General features: G+C 50.7%; 1 protein-coding gene across 7 annotated transcripts in view; it reads left to right on the forward strand.

The window, feature by feature from the left end:
- Positions 1 to 24835, forward strand: part of SYT6 (synaptotagmin 6) — a 65779-nt gene that overhangs the window by 13136 nt on the left and 27808 nt on the right. For all 7 annotated transcript variants that reach the window (XR_006267765.1, XR_006267766.1, XM_043460127.1 and 4 more), the window contains exon 3: positions 728 to 1283. Coding sequence is in view for 5 of the 7 variants with exons in the window: in XM_043460127.1 (XP_043316062.1) it covers positions 728 to 1283 (556 nt within the window). In the remaining 2 variants the exon portion in view is untranslated. The remainder of the gene's footprint in view (positions 1 to 727; positions 1284 to 24835) is intronic.

Raw genomic sequence — 24835 nt, forward strand, 5'->3', positions numbered from 1 at the left:
TTGAAAGCCAGAAATGGTGCAAGTGCTGGGTCACATTTACAGAGTTTGTTTTTTGACATCAGGCAAATTGCTCATTTTCCTAAGCCTCAGTTTTCCCAACTGTAAAATAGGGCTAATGATGCTCATAAGGTTGCTGTGAGGAGCCAATATAAGAATCCATGAGATAATAAGAGCTTCTTATATACCTGGCTCTGTTCTAAGCACTTTGTGTGTATTCATTTCACCCCTACAGCAATCCTATGCAATGGCTACTTTTATTTTTCCTTATCTTATAGCACAGAGAGATTAAATAATGTGTCCCAGGTCATGTAGCTAGAAAGTGGCAGAGGGAAAGGGGGTGATGATCGTGGTGGTGATGAAGGAATGCTGTAAGGAGAGTGGGAAAAGATGGTCCTTCTAAATAGGGGAGCTTATTTAATAGGCGAACCAGAGTCACCTCTACCAGGAAAGAAACCTAGAAAGCCAGAAGCAGAAAAGCAGGGGAAAAGATAATGATCACAATGGCTAACATTTACTAAAGCTTGTTATGTACCAGGCCCCATTCCAACTACTTTACATGGATTAAGACATGCGCACAAAGTGCGGCAGAGGTAAAGGGGGTCAATTAGCAAGAAGTAAAGGGGGCCTCACCGGGGCTATGATGAGCCGGGGCCCTGAGCCATGTCGGCCTGCACCCCTCTCTCCCCTCCCCCGACCTCACTCACTCACCCCTCCCCGCCTCCTCCAGGCACACGTCCTTCAAGCGCCACCTGCCACGGCAGATGCACGTGTCCAGCGTGGACTACGGCAACGAGCTGCCCCCAGCGGCGGAGCAGCCCACCAGCATTGGCCGCATCAAGCCCGAACTGTATAAGCAGAAGTCGGTGGATGGGGACGATGCCAAATCCGAGGCCAAGAGCTGCGGGAAAATCAACTTCAGCCTGCGCTACGACTACGAGAACGAGACCCTGATTGTGCGCATCCTGAAGGCCTTCGACCTCCCAGCCAAGGACTTTTGCGGCAGCTCCGACCCTTATGTCAAGATCTACCTCCTGCCCGACCGCAAGTGCAAGCTGCAGACCCGGGTGCACCGCAAAACCCTGAACCCCACCTTCGACGAGAATTTCCACTTCCCAGTGCCCTACGAGGAGCTGGCCGACCGCAAGCTGCATCTCAGCGTCTTTGACTTTGACCGCTTCTCCCGCCACGACATGATCGGGGAGGTGATCCTGGACAACCTCTTTGAGGCCTCCGACCTGTCCCGGGAAACCTCCATCTGGAAGGACATCCAGTACGCCACAAGTGTGAGTACCGCCGGCCACAGGGGCCTCTTGAGGGTTTATAGTTCTAGATTTAAGTGGATGTGTCCCTGAACCTCTGAACCCCTAGAAACAAATGGGCCTCTGCCCTTCAGGATGTGAAAGGGGACCCTAACTCATAGACCAGCCCACCCCGGGGGAAATCCTTGCACTGGGCCCCAGATTGGGGGGTGAGTGGGGAGGGAGGTTGAGAGCAGAGCTCTCAAGAGGTTGGGAAGGGAAGGAAAGGTAATTTGTATCTATTGCTTCTGATGCATCTTCTGCAGTGGTTGCCTCTACCTGCTAGGCCTCAGGACTACCACCTATAATGTATGTCTTTAATCACGGGTGAGGATGGGGCCGGGCCTGTAGACTGACTCAGCAGCGTGTGCCAAGGGCCTTGATGTGTACTAGAAGCCTGGCACAGGCGATCAAGGACAGGCTGTATTAATCAGGATAAACCAGGTTATGCCGTGGCAACGAATAATCCTAGGATTTGGTAGCTTAAAGCAGCCAAGATGTAGTTCTCGTTCATGTTACGTGTGCTTTGCAGCTTGACCAGGGTTCCATTCTACCTTGCCACCAAGTTTACAGAGGCTCCGTTTTGACCCTGTGCTCCTAGTTACCACCTCAGGAAGGAGGAGATGTGGCAAATCATGCACTATTTCTTAAAGCTTCCATGCTGAAGTGACACACGTCACTTCCACTCACGTGTCATTAGCCGAAGCAAGATACATGTGACTCCTAATATTAAGGGGACCGGGCAAAGCAATCCTACCACATGTCCAGAAGGGGGACTGGAAGTACTTAACAACCAGAACTAGAAACTACCATGCCACAGAGCCCCTGCTCTTAGGCCCTGCCTGCCTGGGCCATCTAGAATGTGGTAGGGGAGGAGGCCAGCCTGAAAGGAGACCTAGCTAATTCACACACTACAGAGGCAGATGCTGGGCTCTTCATGATCAATTAGAATTAACCAGGAAGGTTTCAAGGCACACAAGGAAAGGGTTATGTATCGGTGTACAAGGAAAGGATTATTAAAGAAGCAATGGGAGTTGGATGCGGTTAACCTGGGAAGACTTCTTGGAGGAGAAAGTCAAGCACTATTTTGAAAATGAGTAGGGCTTGAGTTGGCTTTTTAAGAGGGGGGTAGGTTTGGCACAGAGAATGAAGAGGGCATCTCCAAAACCCTTGGGTCCAGTGTAGACAGTGTTCTCCAGGGCCCTGGGTGGCTGTTGAAGAAGCTGTGTAATTGCATCCCGCAGATGTGGGTGTGGGATGTGCCTCTCTCTAAGTCCAGCCAGGCAGCTGAGAGCCCTGAAGGGCTGTTGCCACCAAATGCCAATGGCCTTATGTCTGGTGTCTTGAACGCCAGGTGGTTGAGTGTCCCCTGGGATATTTCTTTCACTATTTCTCTGGGTGCAGACTCTCCCACTGTCTGGGTGGACAATCAGTGCTCAATATCTATGTATTAAATTTGTAAGGAGAGAGGCTGGGAAAATCAACCCCACTCTGGTGGGAAAAGGAATTGAGAGAATTGGTAAGGCTCTGTTTCTGCTCTGGGAAGTCTCTGGGATAGCCCATTCTCCTAGCTGGTGCTCACTTTGGTCCAGTTTGCTATCCCAGCACCTCCCCTACTTTTGCTTTCCTGAAATGTCATCCCCAAGAACACAGAACAGCACAGGCAGGGGGGCTTGCAGACGGGGCGGGCAGACGGGGCCGGCTGGAACAGCAGCTGTGTGCCGGCCCCAAGCTCAGGAGCTCTGCTCTATAAATCACTGTGAAGTTTACATCTGGTGCAGCTCTTCCCTTGCGGTCTCAAGTGGCAGCAGCTTCATTATGGTGACTGTACAGGTAGCGAAGAGCTGCTTAGACCTCCCCATACTGAGGCTGAGGCCCAGGGGCTCAGGGAGAGAGGAGGGGTGGGGGCCAGGGGCTGTGAGGAACAGGGCTCAACTCAGCCCTCTGAGGAGCCTCCCTTCTCCTCCCCAGAGACCTCCCTTTCCTGTGACTTTAGCTCCAGGCACAATGGACACCCTCATCCTAGAGCAGGCAGTCCGCTCAGGGATGCCCCTCACCTGAATGGTAACTTCCTAGAATTCCGTGGCTGTCCCTACCCTCGTCCCACACCTCTTCCCCAGCTTGAGAAAAAGGACAGACCCTCACCATCCTCATCACCCTCAGTCAGTACCATTATACTCCTCCTCCATCTTCTCTTAGGCAGGACCCTATGAGAAGCACTGGGGAGCAACGGGGGTCTGGGATAGAAGACAGCCTCTTTGACCCAATGCAGAACTTGAATTATAGAGACAAGAAATGTTCATGCAGTAGCTAGTGATGCAAAGTAGCAAATAATGTGAGAGGTTGTAAGATCTGAGAGTTAGGACAGTAAGGGACGGTTTCTTGGGTGAAGGAGAATTTAGCTGTGTGGGGAGGAACTGGTATACATAACTTGATACGCAAAGAGGAAGGGGAAGCATTCTAGCCAAGGGCAGGAGGAGTCTGGGACCAGGAGTTTCCGAAGCTGAAGGTGGGGTGACTTGCTCATACACCCATCTTGCTTGCAGTCTGTGGGATGAATGTTCTGTCTGGCGAGGCCACCAGGGCCCTCCTCTCTGCAGCTTCTCAGCAGGCTGGCTCTCAGGGGCGGTCTCTTTATTCTGGGGGGGTGAGCATTCAGGCAAAAGAAGGGAAAAGGAAATAAAGGGCTGGTGCTTTTGCCTGAGCTGACTCTAAAATTGTAATTACGTTGAGGCCAGAGAGGCCCAAGTCGCAATGACGGGGAATGATCGAGCACTCCGTGTCAGTAAAATCCTGCAGCCAGTGCCAGGGGGGCCGGTGCGGATGAGCCCAGTCGGCTCCCATCTCTCCTGCTTGCCAGATTCCTGCCGGATTCCATTCCTAGAGTTGCATTTTGGCCTCCAGCTCCTCTAACCTGCAGGCTGGTCCCTGAACACACCTGGCATTTCTGCCTCTTGCCTTTGCCCCCAAGATTCTCTCTGGCAGGCAGGCCTTTCCCCCACCTCTCTGACCCAAACCAACCCACCTTTGAAAGCTTCCCCCGAAGTCCTTCCACTCTCAGAGCAGTCACGCCTGGATTTATTCTCTGGCTCCCTCAGTTATACACCAAATCATATTCTGTCTTGCAAAGTCCTCCCAGTGGCTTGGGAATGGTTTGTGTCCCACATTTGACTTTTTTATTTTCCCTCAGGGCTGAGCGTGTCATTTTATGCAAACGTAAGAACTCAGTACCTTCTTGCTGAATGACCGATGGCTTAGTTAATCCAAATAAAACTACATATTGGTGCACAGGGAAAGGATTATTAAAGAAGCAGTGAAGTTAACCTAGGAAGCCTTCCTGGAGGAGAAAGTCAAGTAGTATTTTGAAAATGAGCAGAGCTAGGCATGGCTCTGCATTCCTTCAGAGTGATGGTTCAGGTAGATGGCTTATGTCTGGAGTAGCAAAGAAATGAACCAGTGGGATCAGGTGGTCTGGACTGAAGTGGAGGGTCAGTGACTCACAGTCTGGTAGAAGGGGAGGCCCTGTGAGAAGCGGGCTGGGGAGGCTGCTCTGAGGTCACACCAGTCTATGAATGCTGTCCACTTGTTGCTCCTTGCACGCGTGGGGAGGATCATGTGCAGCCCTAGCAGGTGGAACCAAGCAGGTTCCTTGTTTTGGTCCATGCCCCGGTGCTTAAGGTGGTTTAGAGTAGCAAAGCCTGGAGCATTTGTGTTGTTTCCTTACAAGCACTGAACGTGGAGCTTCAAAGCTAGTGAAGGGAAGGTATGCATCCGATTGGGCGAGCTTTTTTCATTGCAAACCCTTAAGGCCCAAGGGACACTGGCCTCAGCATCCCCAGGTTGTTCTGGGCGAAGCTTAGGCTGTAACAGTTATCCCTCCCCCTCAACTGGAGGGTGAGAAGCAGGCACAGCAGACGTGTTGGGGCCATCGGAGCCCTCTTCTGTTCCTGGAATAAAGACACTCAGGCTGCCACTGAGGCTTCCCCCTCTTGCTGGCTTGACTAAGGTCCCCTGGAGGTCTCCTGGGAGTTCCCTGTGGTTTGCCATTTTTCTCTCCACCCAGAACTTCCATTGGCTGAGATCATTATGCTCTTCCCTTCCCCCCCTCCAGCCCCCAGTCTCATTATTTCTATATAAAGCTGTAGATTTATCATTATAATAGAGCCGCCGTCACCAAGGTTTGCTAACGTCTCTGTAATCTTGTAGTTATTGCTACAGAGGCCTCAGACCCCAGTGCACACAACTATTCTTGTCCCCACTCCTGCTCCTTCATAGAGGCAGTAATTGGGGCCATAAATATGTGCCATGCTTGGTGGACTTGGCCGTCTTTCTGCCTTACCGGGTTCCCCATAGGTCAGAGTGAGCGTGTGTGGTCATGTGCGTGTGCGTGTGTGTGTATGTGTGAGTGCATGTATGTGTGTGTTTTGGTGGCAAAGCAGTACTCTCTAGATTATCAGGGAGCCTGGACTCAGTCTGCAGGGGGGAAGGGAGGCCTCGTGTGGTGGGACAATCTGTTCTCTAGCCTGGGAATGAGCAGAGCTGGGTACAAAGAGCTCAGGCTTTGGTACCAGACAAACTTGTGTTGTATTCTAGCTTTTGCACTTTCTAGCTTTGAGACCCCGGGGACATTGTCTAAACCGTGCCTCAGTTTCTTCATCAGGAAAGTGGGGATAATAATGGTACCTAGCTTGTATTCTATGTAGTCAATTAAATAAAGTGGTATTATATGTAGTCAATTAAATAAAATGCACAGATGCCCAGGGCAGCCCTGTCACAGGCAGCCTGCTGAGCCCCACTCTTACAGTGCCTTTCTTCTAACGTGGCCTCCAGGGCACTGTTTATACCACCCCCAGGTCTGAGCCCCAGCTTTGGTCCGGACCATCTATTCCAACAGGTGGTTGGCTATTATTAATTCCTATTTTATTTATTTCTCTCTTTTATGTATTGTCCTACCATAAGTTCTCTGTGTGACCTTGGGAAAATGACTTGACCTCTCTGGGCTGCACTTTCCTCAGAAACCAGTTTTAAAGTTATGAGATTCTGAGATTCTCAGCTTCTCCCATAAAGAAGCGATTTCAGAGCAGAAACACCCAGTGCGCAGGAGTGTGGTCTCCCTAGTAGAAGCCCAAACCCTGGGTTGATAGGCCACTGGGCAGAATTCCCTCCCTTCCGTGTCAATAAGCATCAGTCCTCTCTTCAAGCCCCTGGGAAATGTCCTCCAGGGAGTTGCTACCACAAGCAAGGCCCCGTCAACAAACTGTCTGCCTCCTTTTCCTCCGAGATACAGTCCTGCACCTGGGCGCAGTGCCCGCCCCACCTTTCAGGTCCCCCATCTACCAGTTATTAATATGCAGGTTATCACTTGAGTTCCTACCAGGATCCAAGAGCACAAGCAACTTTATCCCATTTCATCCTCACCATAAGCCTTATTACTGTGCCCTGTATGTAAGCAAAGAAACAAAGCTTGCAGGCTCAGTGACACCCACTATCACCCAGACAGTTAGTGGTAGAGATAGCCTTCAGAAAGTCCAGGCCTTCAGCAGAGCCCACGTCCTGACACGGCTAGAGGGGAGTAAGTGTGATTATGTTGCTCCTTGGGCAGAAGACAGACCCTGAAATTGTGCAGCTCATCAGGAAATCCAGAAGAGTGTTTGGTTTGGATTTTTCTTCGTGACCTGGTTCATTCCTCTTGTTCCAGGGGATTTTTGTGCTGACACTTGGATTCTGTTACCATCTCCCCAGTGTTCTTCCTATGGGCACTGAGTTTGACATTCATTCCTCTTTCAGTCAACAAACACGTACTGAGTGTCAACTCTGCGCTGTCAGTTTGATCACTGAGCACATGTTGTGTATAGAAGCCGGGCTGGGCTGTGGAAAGGATGACAAAGAAAGAGCCCAGCTCCTACAGCTTAGGCTAATGGGAATTGTGTCCCGTGACCCCTCTGCCAACCTCCCATCCCTCTCACACAGAGGGCACACACTTGGGGACAGAGAACTCAGATGTTCACAAACAAAATTACCCAAGCTGCTGTACTGCAAGCTGTAAGCAGAAATGTTGAGCAGAGATGGAGAAAAGAAATCAGAGTCAGACGAGGTTGGTTTGGGAAAGTTTCTAGAAAAAGAAAATGTTAGGCCAGGCTTTGATGGCCGCGAAGGAAGAGAGTATTAAGAGAGAGTCAGAGGGAAGGGAGTGTGTTTCTCTATTTCCTTTGGAATGGGGGAAAGATCTAGAAAGAACGTCTCTCTTGGTGCAGTAACTACTTGTGGCGTAATTACCACGTACCAGACACCAGGCTAGCCCAGGGGATATGAAAACTTCAACTCGGTCCTGTCCTCAAAGCTTCACAATCATCAGATTGTGATCCCCCATCAGATGGGGGAGGTAGGAAGGCAGTTCTGTTGTCCCAGGGGGACATGCAGGTCCCAGTGTGTTGGTGAAAGACTGGCCTCCTGGAATGAAATTGCTTTCCTTGCCAGAAAAGAGTTAGTTGCATCCTTTTCTCACACCCATGTGCTTGAGTCCAACGGGATCCAAGGGTAGCTTACAAAAGGCCTTTTCAATTAGAGTCAAAGAATCTGCAAAATTGATTCACTGTGACTCATTCGATCACCCTGGGACAAAGCCTCCCAGATACTCATTGACCAGCAGTTTGACGCAACACCTTCCAAGTGCCCACCTTGGATCTCAGGCTCCCAGTTCTATCCTGGCCAGGAGGGAGGGCAGGAGCAAGAGGGAAGCATGATGAAATTTCACCCACATGTCTTCAGTAACCTCTTAAGAGCTTATTTGGGTCCAAGAATGCTGGGTATTGAAGGACAAACATAGTCCTTATTTTCAAGGAGCTGACGGTTGGGTGAAGGTTTCAGAGCAAGTAAAAATGTAACCAAAAGAACAGTATTTAACTTGGCATGAAAAAGGAATGGGGGAAGACAGAGGTGATATTGAAGCTGGAAGAGTGAGGGAGTGGAATGGGGGATGCAGATAGTGAAAGAGAATTCAAGAATATGATTTGAGTTTGGGGAACAGTCACAGTCAAGAAGAAAGAAGAGAGGGGCCAGCAAAGGATGCCAAGCAGGAGGAGAGCACAGAGAAAAGAGAACTGAGGACAGCCAAGGAGGGACGGTTCAGGAATTGTTCGTCCAGCGGTGATTTCTTCAGGCATCTGCAAGGTACGAAGCACAGTCCTGGACATTGCGGATGGTTGTTGCTATTCAGTCGCTAAGTTGTGTCTGACTCTTTGCGACCCCAGGGACTGCAGTGCGCCAGGCTTCCTTGTCTCTCACTATCTCCTGGAGTTTGTCCAAGTTCATGTCCTTTGAGTCAGTGATGCCATCCAAACTTCTCATCCTCTGTAGTCCTCTTCTCCTCCTGCCCTCAATCTTTCTCAGATCGGGGTCTTTGCCAATGAGTCAGCTGTTCACATCAGGTGGCCAAAGTATTGGAGCTTCAGCTGGCAAACCACTCGGGTATTCTTGCCTGTAAGAACCCCGTGAACAGTGTAAAAAAAACACTGCGGATGCATGGTAAACGAAGCCCCTGTTCTCAGGGAGCTTACACCCTGGTGTGGGGAGACAAATGAGTGAATGAGATAAATAGTATGTTTGAGAGTGGTGAATGGCCTGGAGAAAATAAAGCCTGGAAGTGTGGTGGGGCGTGTTGAGTTGCAAGGATGGCTGGAGGAGAGGTCCTGTGCTTGCGTACTCAGCTGCTCAGTCGTGTCCAGCTCTTTGTGACCCCAGGGACTATAATCCGCCAGGCTCCTCTGTCCATGGGATTCTCCAGGCAAGAATACTGGAGTGGGTTGCCATTTCCTTCTCAGAGGATCTTCCCAACCCAGAGATCAAACCCATGTCTCTTGTGTCTTCTGCATTGGCAGGTGGATTCTTTACAACTTGCACCACCTGGGAAGCCCAATCACAGTGTAAAACAGTTTAGTCAGGGGAGATATCCCTAAAAGGAGGCCAGCTGAGTAGGCCTGAGAAATAAGAGGGAGAGAGCCAAAAAAAAAAAGAGGGAGAGAGCCATACAGAGGCCCAGACAGAGAAAATGCCAAATGCAAAGATCCTGAGGTGGGAGAACACCCAGCTTGTTCAAAGAAGTAAGGGTTCAATGTGGCTGAAGCAGAAATGGGGCTGGAGAGGAGAGAGAATAAAAGATGAAGTAAGAGGGGGATAGGGGCAGGAAAAGTTCATGGAGTTCCACAGTCAAAAGTTTAAAAGCATCACTAGGGCTGACAGGTTGGAAATAGACTATGCAACCAGGGCAAAGACAGGGAAATCCACTGGGAAGCTGTTGCCGTGAAAGAGAGACAGTGGTGGCTTGGACAGGGATGGGGGTAGAGATGTAAGCTGTTCTTGATTCTTGATGTATTTCAAAAGCAGAATTAGCAGCATTTGCTGACGTATTGGGTGCAGGGTCTAAGGTGTAGAGAAAGAGAAGAATCAAGGTTGTCAGCCTGAGCAACTCAGGAGGGAATTGCCATCAACTGAGTTGGGGAATTCTGGAGGGAGAACCCATATGAGGAGGAAGATCAAAAACTCAGATTTGAACATGTGGTAGTTGAGATACTTTTGGGATATCCAAGTGGAGGTGTTGGATAGTAACTTGGATAAAGAATGTACCAGAAGAGAAGCCTTGGCTGAACAACTCAGTATAGGGGATATCAGCATGTAGATGGTGTTAAAATCCATGAGGTTAGTTGAGATCCCAAATTTAGAGAAGAGGAGAGACCCAAGACTGAACCATGGGACACTCTACTGTTTATACCTTTGGGACCATGAGGAAAAGTCAGCAAAGGAGGCTGAAAACCAGCAACCAGTTAATTAGGAGGAAAAAACCAGGAAAGTACAGTTTCCTGGGAAACCAAGACTGTGTGTCCAGGATGAGAGAGGGAAGGATCCACAACATCAGACCCTGCAATAGATCAAGTTAGATGCAGACTGAGATGTGACCATTTTGCTCAGCATCAGCCTGGCCAAGAGCTGTTGGAGCCCCATTGGAGATGAGGTCATTGGTGGAAGACTGGGACATGGTTGTATGTATCATTTTAGGGGAACTTTTGTTTTTCATTTATGATGTGTCATTTAGGGAAGTGAGCTCTCTGTGACTTGGCAGGCTGGTTTTGCAGTGTGCATGTATGTATCTGCACACTTGGGGAGAAGTGGGATGGAGCTGGGGGGAGTGGGTGAGCGGCCCCAGTCCACTCAGAGCAAATCAGGCCAAGACAGCACATTGCATCAGGAATTTGCCGCAAGGCTAGGTATCCCTGGAATTCTGCCTTGAATTCTGGACTGGACTCTTGCAAGCAGGACCAAGCCTGGAGAGAAGCTGAGAGAGAGAACCTTCCAAGAGAGGTGCACAGGGCAGATCAGGGTCCCATGGAGGCTCCAGGAGGTGTGAAAGGAGCAAGGCTGGGCCCGGGGCCCTGGCTGCCCGTCCATACCCATGAAGACTGCTCCCCAGGCCCTCCAGTCAGAGCTGTGCTGAATAATGTATGAAGCCAGCCAGCCCTGCCCCCTGTTTTGGTGGCCTGGCCACTGGGAGCCCTGGTTGTGCCCTCCTGGCAGCCTGATGCCAGCCTGAGTCAGAAGCCCCCGCGTGGCTTGGGGCTGCAGGCCTCACTTGTTTTACTTGCTGCTCAGCTGGAGCTGCCTGTCTCGGCTAATGTTCACTTGCCCCCACACTCCCTGGGGCGTGGCCGCATTATCCTCATTATTCTCAGGAATGCTGAGTTCTCCTGCACCTCCACCCTCAGGCCGTTGTTTGTTGTTGTTCAGTCTCCATGTTCTACTCTTTGCGACCCCATGGACTGCAGCATGCCAGGCCTTCCTGTCCCTCATCATCTCCCAGAGTTTGCCCAAGCTCATGTCCATCGAATCAGTGATGCCATCCAACCATCTCATCCTCTGTCACCCTTTTCATCTGCCTTTAATCTTTCCCAGCATCAGGGTCTTTTCCAGTGAGTCAGCTCTTTGCGTCAGGTGGCCAAAGTATTGGAGCTTCAGCATCAGTCCTTCCAATGAAGATTTAGGGTTGATTTCCTTTAGGATTGATTGATTTGATCTCCTTACTGTCCAAGGGACTCTCAAGAGTCTTCTTCAGTACCACAGTTCAAAAGCATCAATTCTTCAGCAGGGGGAGGGGCAAAAATGTCCAGACCAGACCCCCACACAGCTGGTTCCTTCAGCCCCCCTGCCAATGTAGAATGCAGCCGGCCAGCATCTCTCCTCTGAGAGGGGAGGAGAGGAAGGGCCTGGTTGCTTGCCTCCCTCAAGGATGCCAAGTGATGATGGGGATGTCGAAGCCGGGATTGCTTTCCCTGCTCCAGAAATAAGACCTGCAGCCCTACCTTCTGAGCTCTTGTTCTACTTCCGGAGGAAGTAGGAATGGGGTGCACCAGGGGTCCTACCATGCTCAGAGCTCAGGTCCTGAGAATGTGACTCACCCCACAGGCCCCAGGTTCCACAGCCAATGTGACCTTGACTCTTCTGGGAACTACTCAAAGGGCCAAGGCTCCTCTACACAAGGGTTGCTGAAAAGCCATCAAAAACCCAGCAAGGGAGAGAGGCAGGGCAACAAGTCCAACCCACAGGCAACAAGTCTTTTCTGGGGAGAGAGGGGACAGAATGCCAGAATTGCCGCAGGGTCCCCGCACCACAAGCAAGAGCTCCAGACCTGCAAGTTGTCCCTTCAGTAGAGGTGATGGCTGCACCAGCCTTCCACAACTTCTCATTTGGGTCACCTGGGACCAGTAGCCTTTCTTGGGTACATGGGGTTAAAGGTTTCCCAGTGGGGTTGGAAAACAAAGCTAATTGGTCCAGACAGGGCTCTGACCCAGTTATAAGCAGAGTTGCTCAGTAACCGCTCCATTGGCCTTGGGTGTTCTCTTTCAAGTCATTTCTAAACTCAGCCTTTCACAATAGGTCCATCTCTGCAGCTTCAGATGAAATGGCCTTAAGAGGCTGCCAGAGGCTCAGAACTGTGGAGACAGTTCCCTCCTCACCCTAGCATCCAGACAGCCCCAGTGCCCACTCTAGTCAGCTGCCCGCAGAACCCAGCTTCTACAGGCAACCAGACACAGCCCTGTTCTGCCTCCCTTCTCTGCTGGCACCTTGCGATAGCTCCATGCTGGCTGGGCCAGCCGACCCTGCCCTGCCCTGGCCCCATGTGCTCCTCATTAGTATGCTGTGCATCTCAATGGTATAAATACCTAATCTTCCCCTTACAAGAGAATGAATGGGAAATCATTAGGCAACAAGCTCATGCATCAACCAAAATTTATTCCTCCAACACTGGTGCATTTGATGTGCTTCCCCCAACCTTGCTGTGCAGAGCACACACTTGTCTTGTGGCTTCTACCACCTGATAACCTACAGTGACATTTTCTCCTGGAGAGATATTATTTGGCCACCAGCTTCCCAGGTGGCACAGTGGTGAAGAATCCACCTGCCAGGGCAGGAGATGCAAGAGACTCTGGTTCAGTCCCTGGATTGGGGAGATCCCTTGGAGAAGAAAATAGCAACCTGCTCCAGTGTTCTTGCCTGGAAAATCCCATGGACAGAGGAGCCTGGTGGGCTACAACCTATGGGGTCACAAAGAGTCAGACACAGCTAAGCAACTGAGCACAGACACGCAGGGAAGCAACAGGCAAACATCCCCTCTGGACACTGTCAAGGACATTCAGACCGCAGGATTCATTCCAGAGGAAGGGATTACAGCGAGTCCCCTAGATCAGCTGCAATCCATAGAGACTCAGATCAGTGGGTGTAGCCATGGCTAGAATGGCAACCAGCTGGAAAGAATTGGGGCCGTCCCTGAGGGGTGTCTAGTTTCTTTGGTCCCTGGTGTTATGACTCCATTTTCTCGAGGACTTAGGGAAAGTCAGAGCTAGAAAGGGCCTCGGAGATAATCTGGCCCAGTGTCTTCCTGTAACAGATGAGCAAGACGAGACCAGAGAAATCACAGAGCTTGTCTGGGGCGGCTCCGTGAGTCTGTGCAGCTCGGGACCCCAACCTCAGTCTCATGAGACCCAGCCTCATGCTCTTCTCACTGGCTTCCTTGTCTCTAGGCTTTTACAGGGAATTCTCTTCCCCTGGCTATTTCACTCATTCGCTCTCCCCTTCCCTCCCAGGCCTCTGCCCACTCCCATCTTCATTCTGTGCCTGTGAGCCTCTCTGTCCTGTAAGGGAAAGGGCCAAGACTTGGAGCATGAAGTTCAAAAGGCACAAAGACGACATTCTTTCTGCCAGTTAGTCTCTTCCACGCAGGAGACTCCCAGTCTCTACTGGGAATGGAAATAGGCAAACCAACAAGCAACGTCAGCAAGAAAACCAAGGAGGAAAGAGAAGCTATAGACCAAAGAGCCTCAGATCCTAAGCCAACTAACCCCTGACCACCAAGTCTCCCACCGCACATATGTATTTCTTCCTAGGAGAAGGAAGGAAACAGAGCTAGCTGTAGAGTCTAGGTCAACCTTGCCCAAGTGTTAGCATATTTTTATGGTGTTTCATTGTCAGCAGCAATGTAGATGACTGTGATCTCTCCAGGAGGCAGCCACCTACTACAATCCCCACCCCTGCCAACCCCATGCCCATCTGGCCCTCATTCATCCCCATCAATCCACCCCTGTAGCTGTGTTTTCCTCTCAGGTCTGAAATGACACCTACTCATTCTCCATGAATGTTTAATGCCTTCCTTTCTGGACAAAGTCTCCGAGACCTTGAGGGTGTCTCTGTTGTTCTTGTTCAGTCGCCAAGTCACGTCTAAGTCTTTGCGACCCCATCGACTGCAGCACGCCAGGCTTCCCTGTCCCTCACCATTTCCCGGAGTTTGCCGAAGTTCACATCCATTGCATCAGTGATCTCTAAAGACAGTCTCTCTAGGGCTGCAGCAAAACTTGGGATGAGAGTTTTCCATGGAGTCCACTTGGCCTTGGAAATTAGAGTAGAGAGACAGTACCCAGGATGGGAGGGACTGAGCAGGATGTTTAAAAGCCCATCCCTCTCTGAAGTGTCCCTCTGGCCCACATGGCTGGAGTCACCCAGTCTTGATGGCCTGAGAAGCACCAGCAACTGCTTCAGAAAACTCCCTGTCTTCCTGCCGATGCTCTGGACTTAGAGCAGCTTGGTGCTCAGGGAGGGCACCAACAACATCCTTAACAATAAACCTTGTTTCTCCAGGAACTGTTTCCTACTGTGATCAGAAATCATGAGTCTGAGCGTGTGTGTGCCCAGTGGGAGGGAATTGAGGTGAGATGGTGCCGGATGAGAGAACTAGACTCACAAGATCACCGTCTGCGTGCAGAATTCCAATTGCAGGTGGAAGCGGGCCATCAGCTGGGGCCTCTCTGTCCCCACATGCCAGGCTCTATGTGCTTATATTTAATCCTCACTGCCACCCTGCAGGGCAAGTACTGTTATTATCTGGTTTCCAGACGGGAGAACTCAGGCAACCTGCTCAAGGTCACAAAGCCAGTGGGAGGCGGAGCCAGGAGTCAGACTGGGTGCGTTGGCTCCACTGAATGTGTTCCTAACTCCCCTCTTTGCTGCCTCAAGGCTGGCTCTGGGAGTGGGGTGGTTGGGGGGGCTCTCCCTGAGAGCCTGCCTCTTCCTGGGATGGGGACAGCAGTTGTTCTCCTAGTCCCTTCTGGCTCTAATTTCCTGCCTCTTCTGAAGGGTCCCGCTCTTGGCCTCTTCTTTCATTGACTTGCTCATGGGATGCAAGCATGGTTCCACCCCACCCCAAGTTATACAAAGTGAATAGCAGCGCTTTGATCAGAGGTTTGTTCTTGTGGGAACTGGATGTCTCTGCCCCATTGCCTGATCCATGGCCACCTGGGGAGGCTTCAGGGGGCACTTGCTCCCCAAGGTTTTTCCCGCCGTGCCTCCCATGGAATGCCTGCATCCATTAGCTGGCTGGCTCCTCTCCACCTTCCCCAGCTTCTCTGCCTCAGTCACAAACAAACCATGCCCCTCTTTAAACTGCCCTAGGGAATTTAGTTCTCGCTAGCCTCTAAGCCCAGACTCAGTTCCAGCCCCGTCTTCAAACATTCAGAACCAAGAAGGTGTTCAAATAAATGATGGACCACCTTCCTCACAAGTGGTGGGACCTGATCGGTATATTGTTTTTGCAGTGTGGAAAGCTCCACCCTTCATAGAAGGCAATTGTGGTTTTAAGTAGCGTTTGTGGCCTCTTGTTACCTAAGAATGGCTATGGCCATTGGCCTTCTGCGAGCTCATAAAGGGGCATCTAGGGCCATCCCTGTATATGCAGGAGAGGCCCTTCTTTGGGGAGTGCAGATGAAATTGCTACCTGAGATAGAAAGTGGGACTCACTCTCCGTCTCAGCCCACTAGGCTGAGAATGAAACCACCCTGCCCACCAAAGTGAGGCCTAAGAGGGAGGCCCCAGGTGGTAGGAGAATGGGATGAGGTTTCAGTCAAGAAGGATACAGGCTCTTAGGAGTACACAGACAAGTATCCAGAAAAGAGAGAGTGCTGCGCGCCAGAAATGGGCAGAGAGCTGCCGGGGAAGGGCCTGAGAAGTCGTCCCAGCCCTTTGGGCCTGGAGTTCGGTGGTGAAAGATTCCGAAAGCACCCTATTAGTGTGCCGTTGTGTCCTCTGTGGTTATTTCTTTTGTTCACCGTTAGCATTTGGAGAAGTTCTTTTTCACATTGCCAGGCTGTCTCCGGGATGTGGTGGGAACCAGGAGTAGGCCAGGTTTGGGTCTACACTTGGGTTGGAGCTTTAAAGAGGGTGAGGAAAGGGCACAGGGCAAAGATGACACTCTCTCTGCCACTGTTAGTCTCTTGCCCACAGGAGACTCCCAGTCTCTACTGGGAGTGGAAATGGGCAAAGCAACAAGCAACGTCAGCAGGAAAACCAAGGAGGAAACAGAAGCTGTAGATCAGAGTGCCTTGGACCCTAAGCCAACTAACCCCTGACCTCCAAGCCTCTTCCTACACATACATTTTTCTTCCTGGGACAAGGGAGGAGACAGAACTAGCTGTAGAGTTTGGGTCAACCGTGTCCAAGTGTTAGCCTATTTTTTATGGTGTTTCTCTATCAGCAACAATATAGATGAATGTGGCCTCTCCAGTAGGCCTCCCCGCACTCCACAGCCAACTCCGTCCCCATCTGGCCCTCATTCATCCTCATCAGTTGTCCCCTATAGCCGTGTTTTCCTCTAAGGACTGAACTGATTCTCATTCTCTACTCTGAATTCTCTACTCATTCTCCATGAAGGGGCAGCTAGTCCCAAAGAGAAAACCCAAAGAGGAAGATGGGGTAGCTTGGGATGGGGAATAAGGGCAGTACTGCTTCAGGCTAGCCCTCTCCAGAGTCCTTGTGGGAGGAATGGGGAGCAGGGTTCCCCCAGCCCAGCCCCGTAACAGCACTGGCCTGGGGCTCCTTCCCCCGGGGCCCAGTGAGTCCACCTTCTCCGAGAGCCTTTGGTGTTGACTCATATCCCTGGAGTGACACATTGGATCATGTGGTCAGATCAGTCCAAATTCCAGAAAGAGAAAAACAGCTCTGGTGGTGTGTCATGAAAACACGAGAAGTTGGGGACAGGCTGGCTGTGTGACTGGAGGCACCTGCTTGAAAATGCCTCCCCCACACTGTCAGAAACCATCTCCCGCTGAGTCAGTCCCCAAGGGTGCTGCTAGAGGGACAGTTCAGGGGCCCTCCCCCCCAAGCCTGTCTCCCCAAGACCAACACATCAGACTAACTGAGAGTTAGCCAGCAAGTGAAAAAGTAGGAGGAAAAGACGCAGAACAGCTAAGTTTTAAGTGCCTGGAGGGCAGCGGGGAAGGGCAGTGTAATTAGGAAGAGTTCTGCAGCCCGCGTGCTGTCCGGGGAGGCAGACCCTGCACAGGCATTTTGAAAGTGGGGGTTAGCCCTCTGAGGTGACTTTTAAGAGGAAAAACAGGGGAACAAACTTTCTTCTTGCTTCTGGGCCATTTTGGTAGGCGTAGGAAGAAAAAGAGCCCCGAGAAAAAGACAGACAGCAACTGCCTTTGTAATTCCAATTCCTGCTGACAGGGCTTTTTTTTTTTTTATATTAGTAAATCCCATCCAAGGCTGGGCAGACACCCAGCTCTCTTTCGAAAGTGAGAGTTCCCTAAGGAAAAATATTCCCCCAACCCAATTTGGGCAATGTTTACCAGAGAAACTCTGGCTGAGCAACTTGTTTTCTCTTGCATGAGAGAGGAAGCGAGCCTCTCAACAGAGTCCCCTGACCACCTTGGGTCTGGTCGGCTGGAGCTGGCCTGGTCTTCCCTGGTCCGGACCTCAGGCAACCCTGCACACACACACACACACACACACACAGTCGCACACACGCACACTGTGTCCCTCAGACACTAGGGACCCAACAAGGGGCTTCTACCCATTCGATCTTGCTTGATTGACTCTTGTCACCTCCCCTCTGAGGACTCCAGGCCCCCAGAGAGGGACATCTTTTGGTTGCCCTGAGAAACTGCATTTGGAAAAGAAAAATTTCAGGAAGACCTTGTGTCCCAAAGATCATTCAGCTGTGACATGCCCATATGGGTGACTGTAATAAACCCACAACTGCTTCTACATTAGACTGTCCCCCACATGTTGAGAAGCAGGGATAAGGATTATCTCTTCACTTCTGGGGAAGCCGAGGCATGGATGGAGGTGCAGGACTGTTCAAGGCCACTTGGTCAGCTCTGTTCTGTCAGTCAGGCTCCAAGAGGCTCCTGCAAGGCATTTGGCAAACACGGGGCCAGCCTGCAAGAACCTGCAGGTCAGCAGGACTTGGAGTCAGGAAACCGGCGTGTGAATCCTGCCTTTGCCTTGTGGCCTTAGACAAATCACATCACCTGTCTGTTTCCTCATTAGTAAAACGTGGGAAATAGCCTTTATTTCACAAGGTTGAAGTGAACTATCCATGAGAAAGGGCCTCCAGAGGTTCTTGCCACAGTTTATTGTTCCCATGTCTAACAGCAATACCTAACATGTTTATAAAGTGTGTTCTAGGTATATATCTCATTTAATCCTCTCAACACAGTAAGAAATCAGCATTTCAGTTTTATAGATGAAGCACACTGAGGAGATTCCCTGGAGTCAGTTTGAAAGTGGTAGAACAGAAAACCAAAACTCGGATCGTTTTCTTTAAAAGCTGCACGACTGTAATATATTTTACCCTTCCTTGCCTCAAGGCAAAGCATTATATTCTTGTTTTAGATATTCTGGAAAATACAGAAAGCCACAAAAAGAGAAATCCAATTCACCATAAGCCCATTATCCTGAGATAACCGCCATTAACATTTTGATGAAATCCAAAATCTTCCTATTACTTAGAAAAATCACACGAATGCAATGAGGGGCAGGAACGCTATGGAGGCTGAGAGAGGGTTGATACATTGTCTGGTTTAGGCCTGGAAGTTTCCGAGATGAAGATTCTGGAGGAATGCTGGCCTGAAGGGAAGGATGTGGTGTGGAGAACAGGAGGAGGAGACTGTTATGTGAGCAGGGTGGAGGAGTCGAGGGAGATGACAGACCCAGGAGCCTGGTGCCCCTCCCACACCTCCAGACCTGCCTTCTCACTCTGTACCATGGCCACTGCTCATCTTTGTCAGTAAAACCCTGGTCTCCCTGGTGAGGAGTGGTTTCCTTCTCCTAGCTGATGAGATTGGAACATCCTGGAAGACCCTCAGGGGGAGACCAACAACCTCACAGTGAACATTGACCTTCTGGGGACTGGGGGTGGCCCTGGCGATATCATTGGTCCTTCTTCGGTCAGCTGGCTTCCTAGTGACCAGAGACCCGGGGACAGCCTCCAGGTAAGGGCGGGGTGGTCTTGCACAGCTCTAACCCCACCACGGCAGCCTGGGGCCCCTCCGAGAAACCCATCCACAGCTCTGAGTATCTTCCCAACACGGAGGACTGGGTCCCAGCCAGCCGGGGCCCCTCACTAGCCTCCGGGCCAGGTGCCCCGGGGGCCGGGATCCCATCTTGTTACCATATTGAAAACAATATTACCAGTAAGTCCACCTGGCCCTGACGTGGCATGATTGAATTTACAAAGCCCTTTTGCACACATTGTCTCATTCAGTCCTCAGCAAGTCTTTGTAGGAACATTATCCTAATTCTGCCGATAAAGAAAATCAAGCTGAGACAGAGTGAATTGTCTGAAAGTTGCACAACAAGCACTATAAACTTTCCTTTATTTGTGTCTGTCATTTTGTGTTGCTCTAAAAGGATTTAGCTGGCTCACAAGACCTATGATATGATTCAAATTAAACTTAAGATAGCATTCAAATGTGGCAAAACAAAAAATGAAAGAAAGTCAAATGGAGTCCAAGGAGGCCACTACCCAGCACCCATGCCCCACCATCCGAACACTGGCCAGAGCCTACTCACACTGGGCCTGGAAGCATTCTAGCAGCTACGTGAGAAAGGAAGCCTGGTCACAGAGTTCTGTGTCCATGAAATAAATATAAACCAGATGCTTGAGGAAAACAAAGCTACTCCTGCTCCTAGGACAGTAGAGTATAATGAACAACATCACAGGGACAATTCAGAGCATGGTCTCCAAATTCAGAAACCTTATGAATACCTCTGGGCTTCAGTTTCTTCATTTGCAAAGTGGGGGTAATCATAAGACCTAGTTCATGAATTTGTGGGGCACTAAATGAGGTTCTTTTTAAAAGATTTATAAAAACAAGTAATTGAGAAAACAGATGTAAAGCACTGTCACGCACTGCTTAACCAGGGCTCCAGAAGCATTAGAGGAAACCAGAACACCGGGTAATGAGTGGAGCTATATGATTCCTGAGGACAACCTTTCGGCAAACCAGCAGGGTTTGGCACAGTGGATGAGAGGCGCGGCGCTCTGGGGTCTGGCTGCATGCGTTTGAACCACATTTCTCTTCTCTTTAGCAAAGTGAGCTGGTTAGTATCTTTGTGAGTATCTCTCTGCTTGCTTCCTCATCTGTAAAATGTGGGTAAGACTTTATAGAACCATTATAGAACCCTGATCTATAAGCCCAGAGTTCTTAGCCAAATACCCGGCACGCAGCTAGTTCGTGATGAATGTGAGCTATGAGTGGCCTCTTGAAGGCTCTTCTTTGTCATCATCCTTACCGTGGTAGAGGTCTGCAGTCTCTGAAATCCAGGGTTCTCGACTTTCCACTGCCACCACTCAGTCTTATTTATTTGTACATCCCCTGTGGTCCTTAGGGCTTCCCAGGTGGCTCAGTGGTAAAGAATCCGCCTGCCAAGGCAGGAGACCTGGGTTTGATTCCTGGGTCTGGAAGATCCCCTGGAGTAGGAAATGGCAACCCACTCCAGTATTCTTGATTGAAAAATTCCATGGATAGAGGAGCTTGGCGGGCTACAGTCCATAGTGCTGCAGAGTCAAACATGACTGAGTATGCAATATGTGTACATGCTGTAGCTCTTAACCATGGCCTTCATCCTGCAGATGCTTAATTTATACATGTGGAATGAAATTGGAAAGTGAGAGACAGGGGCATTGAAGAACTCCAGCTAGCACCAACTGGCCACCCAGCCTTTCAAAGCCTCCATTTTCTGATCTGTAAAATGAGAAGGGATCTTTGTAATATCCAAAGCCCCTTGAGCTCTTATATTGATTAAATCACAGAGACTTCTTTACTCTCAAACTGATAATTGCAGTAGTTGCAGAAGGTGCTTGGCTAGGAATTCCATAAGAGACCCAGTTCCCACCCTAATCTCTAAGAAAGGCGTGGGCTAGAACCAAGTCGTGGGTGCCCTGCAGAGCCCTGGGGCATGTGGATGGTGGTGAACAGAGGTCCCAGAATCAGTGATTTCCCATGGCCTGGCCTGGAGGGAAGGGGCCTGGGCTGGCCTGGACATGTCCTACCACCTTGAGGAAGAGTGGCCTCTCTGACACAGACAGGAGATGGAGCTGTCTGGTAGGAGGGGGAGGCCGATGAGGGTGGGGTGGGAGGAGGAGGTGAGAGGATGGCTCTGCTCTGTGTGGGAAGCAGGGAAAGCTGGGCAGTGACTTGGATAAGGAGCCTGAAAGTTGGAGGGGGCAGCGGGCAAGGAGTGTGTCCAGGGAGCAGCAGGCCTCCTTGTCAGCAGCAGCAGCCACACCAGGAGAAGCGAGAACCCTGGGGATGCCCGGTCTGGGGATGCCCTGAGGCTTGAGGGAGTATGGCCTTGCCTTGATGCCAGGCTGGCCTCTTCCTGAGCCTGGGGGCCGTTCAGCTCACTCAGTGCCAAGAGGCAGTCCCTCTGGGAGAGGGAAGGAAGGACTTGAAAGAACTTCCCCTGTGGAACTCAGGCCTCACCAGTGGTGGCCCTAGTACGGGGTCAAGCAAGAGCCCCGGCTCCATGATCCCCTCCTCCACACCCCCAGGGCTGCCTCCCAGCCTGAGCCTTGCTCTTTGTTTCTGCCACTGGGCACTCGGTGCCTGGAAAAGAGGAAATAACCATTAGTGTCACCTGCTCACCAGTGGGAGACATTAGCTTCTCTGGCAGAGCATGCGGCCTGTAATTTTTGGAGGAGTTACAATAATGGAGCTAATTTGGTGTTTCATCATTATGCTCCTGGGTGAGCAGCGGGGGAGGGGAGGCCCAAGGCCTCAGGATCACCTCCCAGCACAGAGCTCTGTGCTTCCTTGGGTATCTTTAGGGGTCCTGGAGCCAGGCTCCCTCCTCCCTTGCCCTCCTCTCCCACCAGTAGCTTCTCCTTCCAGAGGTGGATTGTCAGAATGCAGCTTGGAGACTACCAAGGCCAACCCCAGCCAGACGCACGTCCACAGCAGGACAGAGCAGGAAGGGGGCTGAAAGCTAGAGGAGGGGTATGAAGAGCCTGGGGCTTCCCTGGTGGCTTGGATGGTAAAGAATCAGCCTGCAATGCAGGAGACCTGGGTTCAGTCCCTGGGTCAGGAAGATCCCCTGGAGAAGGGCATGGCAGCCCACTCCAGTATGTATTCTTGCCTGGAGAATCCCATGGACAGAGGAGCCTGGCAGGCTACAGTCCATAGGGTCATGCAGAGTCGTCAGACATGACTGAATCAACTTAGCAAGCAGCCATGCGTGAAGAGTCTGCTCTGCACTAGACACCATCCAGGGGGTTTAAGTGCACACGTCTGTTCATCTTCATGGTTAAGCCCATTTTATAGATGAGAAGGTGAGGTCATCTGGTATGATGCTTTCATTTTACAGCTGAGAAAACTGCATCTCAGGGAGGCCCAGTAACAACATGTAGGCTATCAGAGCTGACATTTGAAGCTAGGCCTCCTGGCTCCAAGTTCAGTGCTTGTTGTTCAGTTGCTCAGCTGTGTCCAACTCTTTGTGACCACATGGACTGTGCCATGCCAGGCTTCCCTGTCCTTCACTGTCTCCTGAAGTTTGCTCAAACTCCTGTCCATTGAGTCCGTGATGCCATCCAACCATCTTATCCTCTGTTGCCCGCTTCTCCTCCTGCCCTCAGTCTTTCCCAGTATGAGGGTCTTTTCCAATGAGTCAGCACTTCGCATCACCCCTAAGTTTATCCTGTTGCTGGGGACACGTGAGCTGGAGCCTAGAGTCCAAGAAGTCACCCAAAGATGCCCTTCCATGGTGCCCCACGTCTTAAAGATGCTGCTGGGTGGGGAAGCCCTGGGACAGGAAGAAGAAAGAGGCAGCCTACCAGCCAGCACAGCTTCTCTTGGGCCTTGAAACCAGGAGCTGTGGCCTCTGAAATCCAGACTAGAAGATGTCCTTGTTTCCATCCTCCACCTAGGAATGCGCCCAAGGCAATTGCTCCTCCTCCTGTTGACTCAGACATCCCCAGAGCACGGTGGCCTCTCAGCCCACCAGGTGCAGGGCGGTTGCCTGCCCCAGAACGGCAGGAGAATGAAAGATTTACAACCCTGTGAGCTTACTGCACGTAAATCTTGATTTTTTTTCTACTAGCAGCTGGCAAAGTCTTCCTTGTGATTTCCTCATATGCCTCCAGATCAGGGGCTTAGAGCAGCTGCTGCATAGGGGACCACCTCTGATGCTTGTTGTCAGAGAGGGTTAAGCAAGTTCAAAGACATGCACAGCTATGCAGCTGGAACGCAGTAGAGCAGGGATTTGAACCCTGCCCCAAACCCCATGCATTCCCCATTGGGTTATATGAAGAGCCAGGATCTCAGCTTCCCACCAGCCCAGCAATCAAGAGTTCTTTATTGATGACTACTGTGGGTCTAGAAGAAGGCTGCCGAAATACCTGGAAACTTTAGAAGGCCAAGGACCCTGGATTTCTCAGTTTTAGAGAAAGGAAGGCAGTCAAAACTGATACTGTCTTCAAGACTCTGAAGACATAATGGCTGTGTTATGATGAAATAGCAAGTGTGGACTAGGAGGGAAGGGCATAAATGACCTGGGAGGCACGGGATTGGACATCAAGGAGAATTTTGATTTCCAGGAGGATGCAACACTGGAAAAGGTGATAGTGAGATTTTTTTTTTTTTTAAAGAGACCACAGTTGTTGAATTTGATGTGGTTCTGCTTGGGAGCTAGGACTGGGTGAGTTGACCAATCACTCATGGTCTCTTGCTGCCTAGTGACGTGTGATTGGGGCTGTCTTGCTCTGATCCACAAAGATCACACATTGAAGGAGTGAGTCCACTTGCAGCTCTCCTAGGAGGCCCACAAGGACTGCAGACTGTCCCCTTGCCCCACCTCAAGACCTATAGAAGCAAGAAGACAAAAATGAGGAAAATAACTCCAACTCTGCAGGAGACAGAGGGAAACACTTTATATGCCCAAACATCTTCGTGAAGGGTTTTGTCCTCCCAGACATGGTATCTGCACCCCAGAGAAGCTCAGTGGGGAAGTTCATGCAGAGAGAGCCCAGGGTTCTTCCATGCTGGCCCAGCTTCCTTCTCACCCATCTTCTTGCACGAGACAGTGTCCATTGGAGCAACTTAGCACTGGGTGAGATGATGACATACAGGGGTATTTCATGAGGAACGGCTGACTGAGGCCAGGATGTGGGCGCTGGCTGGCTGAAGTGAGCAGGAGATGGAGCCCTACATATTGTACTTGTCCCCCTTCAAGAGGAAGCAGGCAGAGGGAAGCCACAACTTTAAATCTCAGGGGCTTCCTCTTTAGTGCTTCTTGCTTTTGGAACACCAAGAAATTTTGCTTTCAAAACTCACATGGGTCCTTAGCTGGTCTGAGCCTCATTAACCAGGGGCTGAAGGTAGCTGGCATGGAGCACAATTCCAAAGGAGCCTGGGTGGCATGGAGGAGAAGAGCAAGGCCTCAGAGTCAGCAGCTGGGAGTCCACATCCAGACTTAGGTGATTACTTAACCTCTGTGATCCTCAGTATGGCAGGAATCATGGGTCCTCCCAGGAATGCCGTATGAACAAAATGAATTAAGTCCAGTGTGTTGCATGGTCTCTACACACAAGCTTTTGCTGCATGTCTCTCAGTCCCCTTCTGTCTTGACTTTGGCTTTGATCAACAAAATAAGTAGATGAAGTGGAAGAAACGTCAGAATCCTGATCAGAGTATGTGTGCTCAGTTGCTTCTTCTAACTCC

The sequence above is a fragment of the Cervus canadensis genome, chromosome 2 (assembly GCF_019320065.1).
Source record: "Cervus canadensis isolate Bull #8, Minnesota chromosome 2, ASM1932006v1, whole genome shotgun sequence".
Classification (NCBI taxonomy): Eukaryota; Metazoa; Chordata; class Mammalia; order Artiodactyla; family Cervidae; genus Cervus; species Cervus canadensis.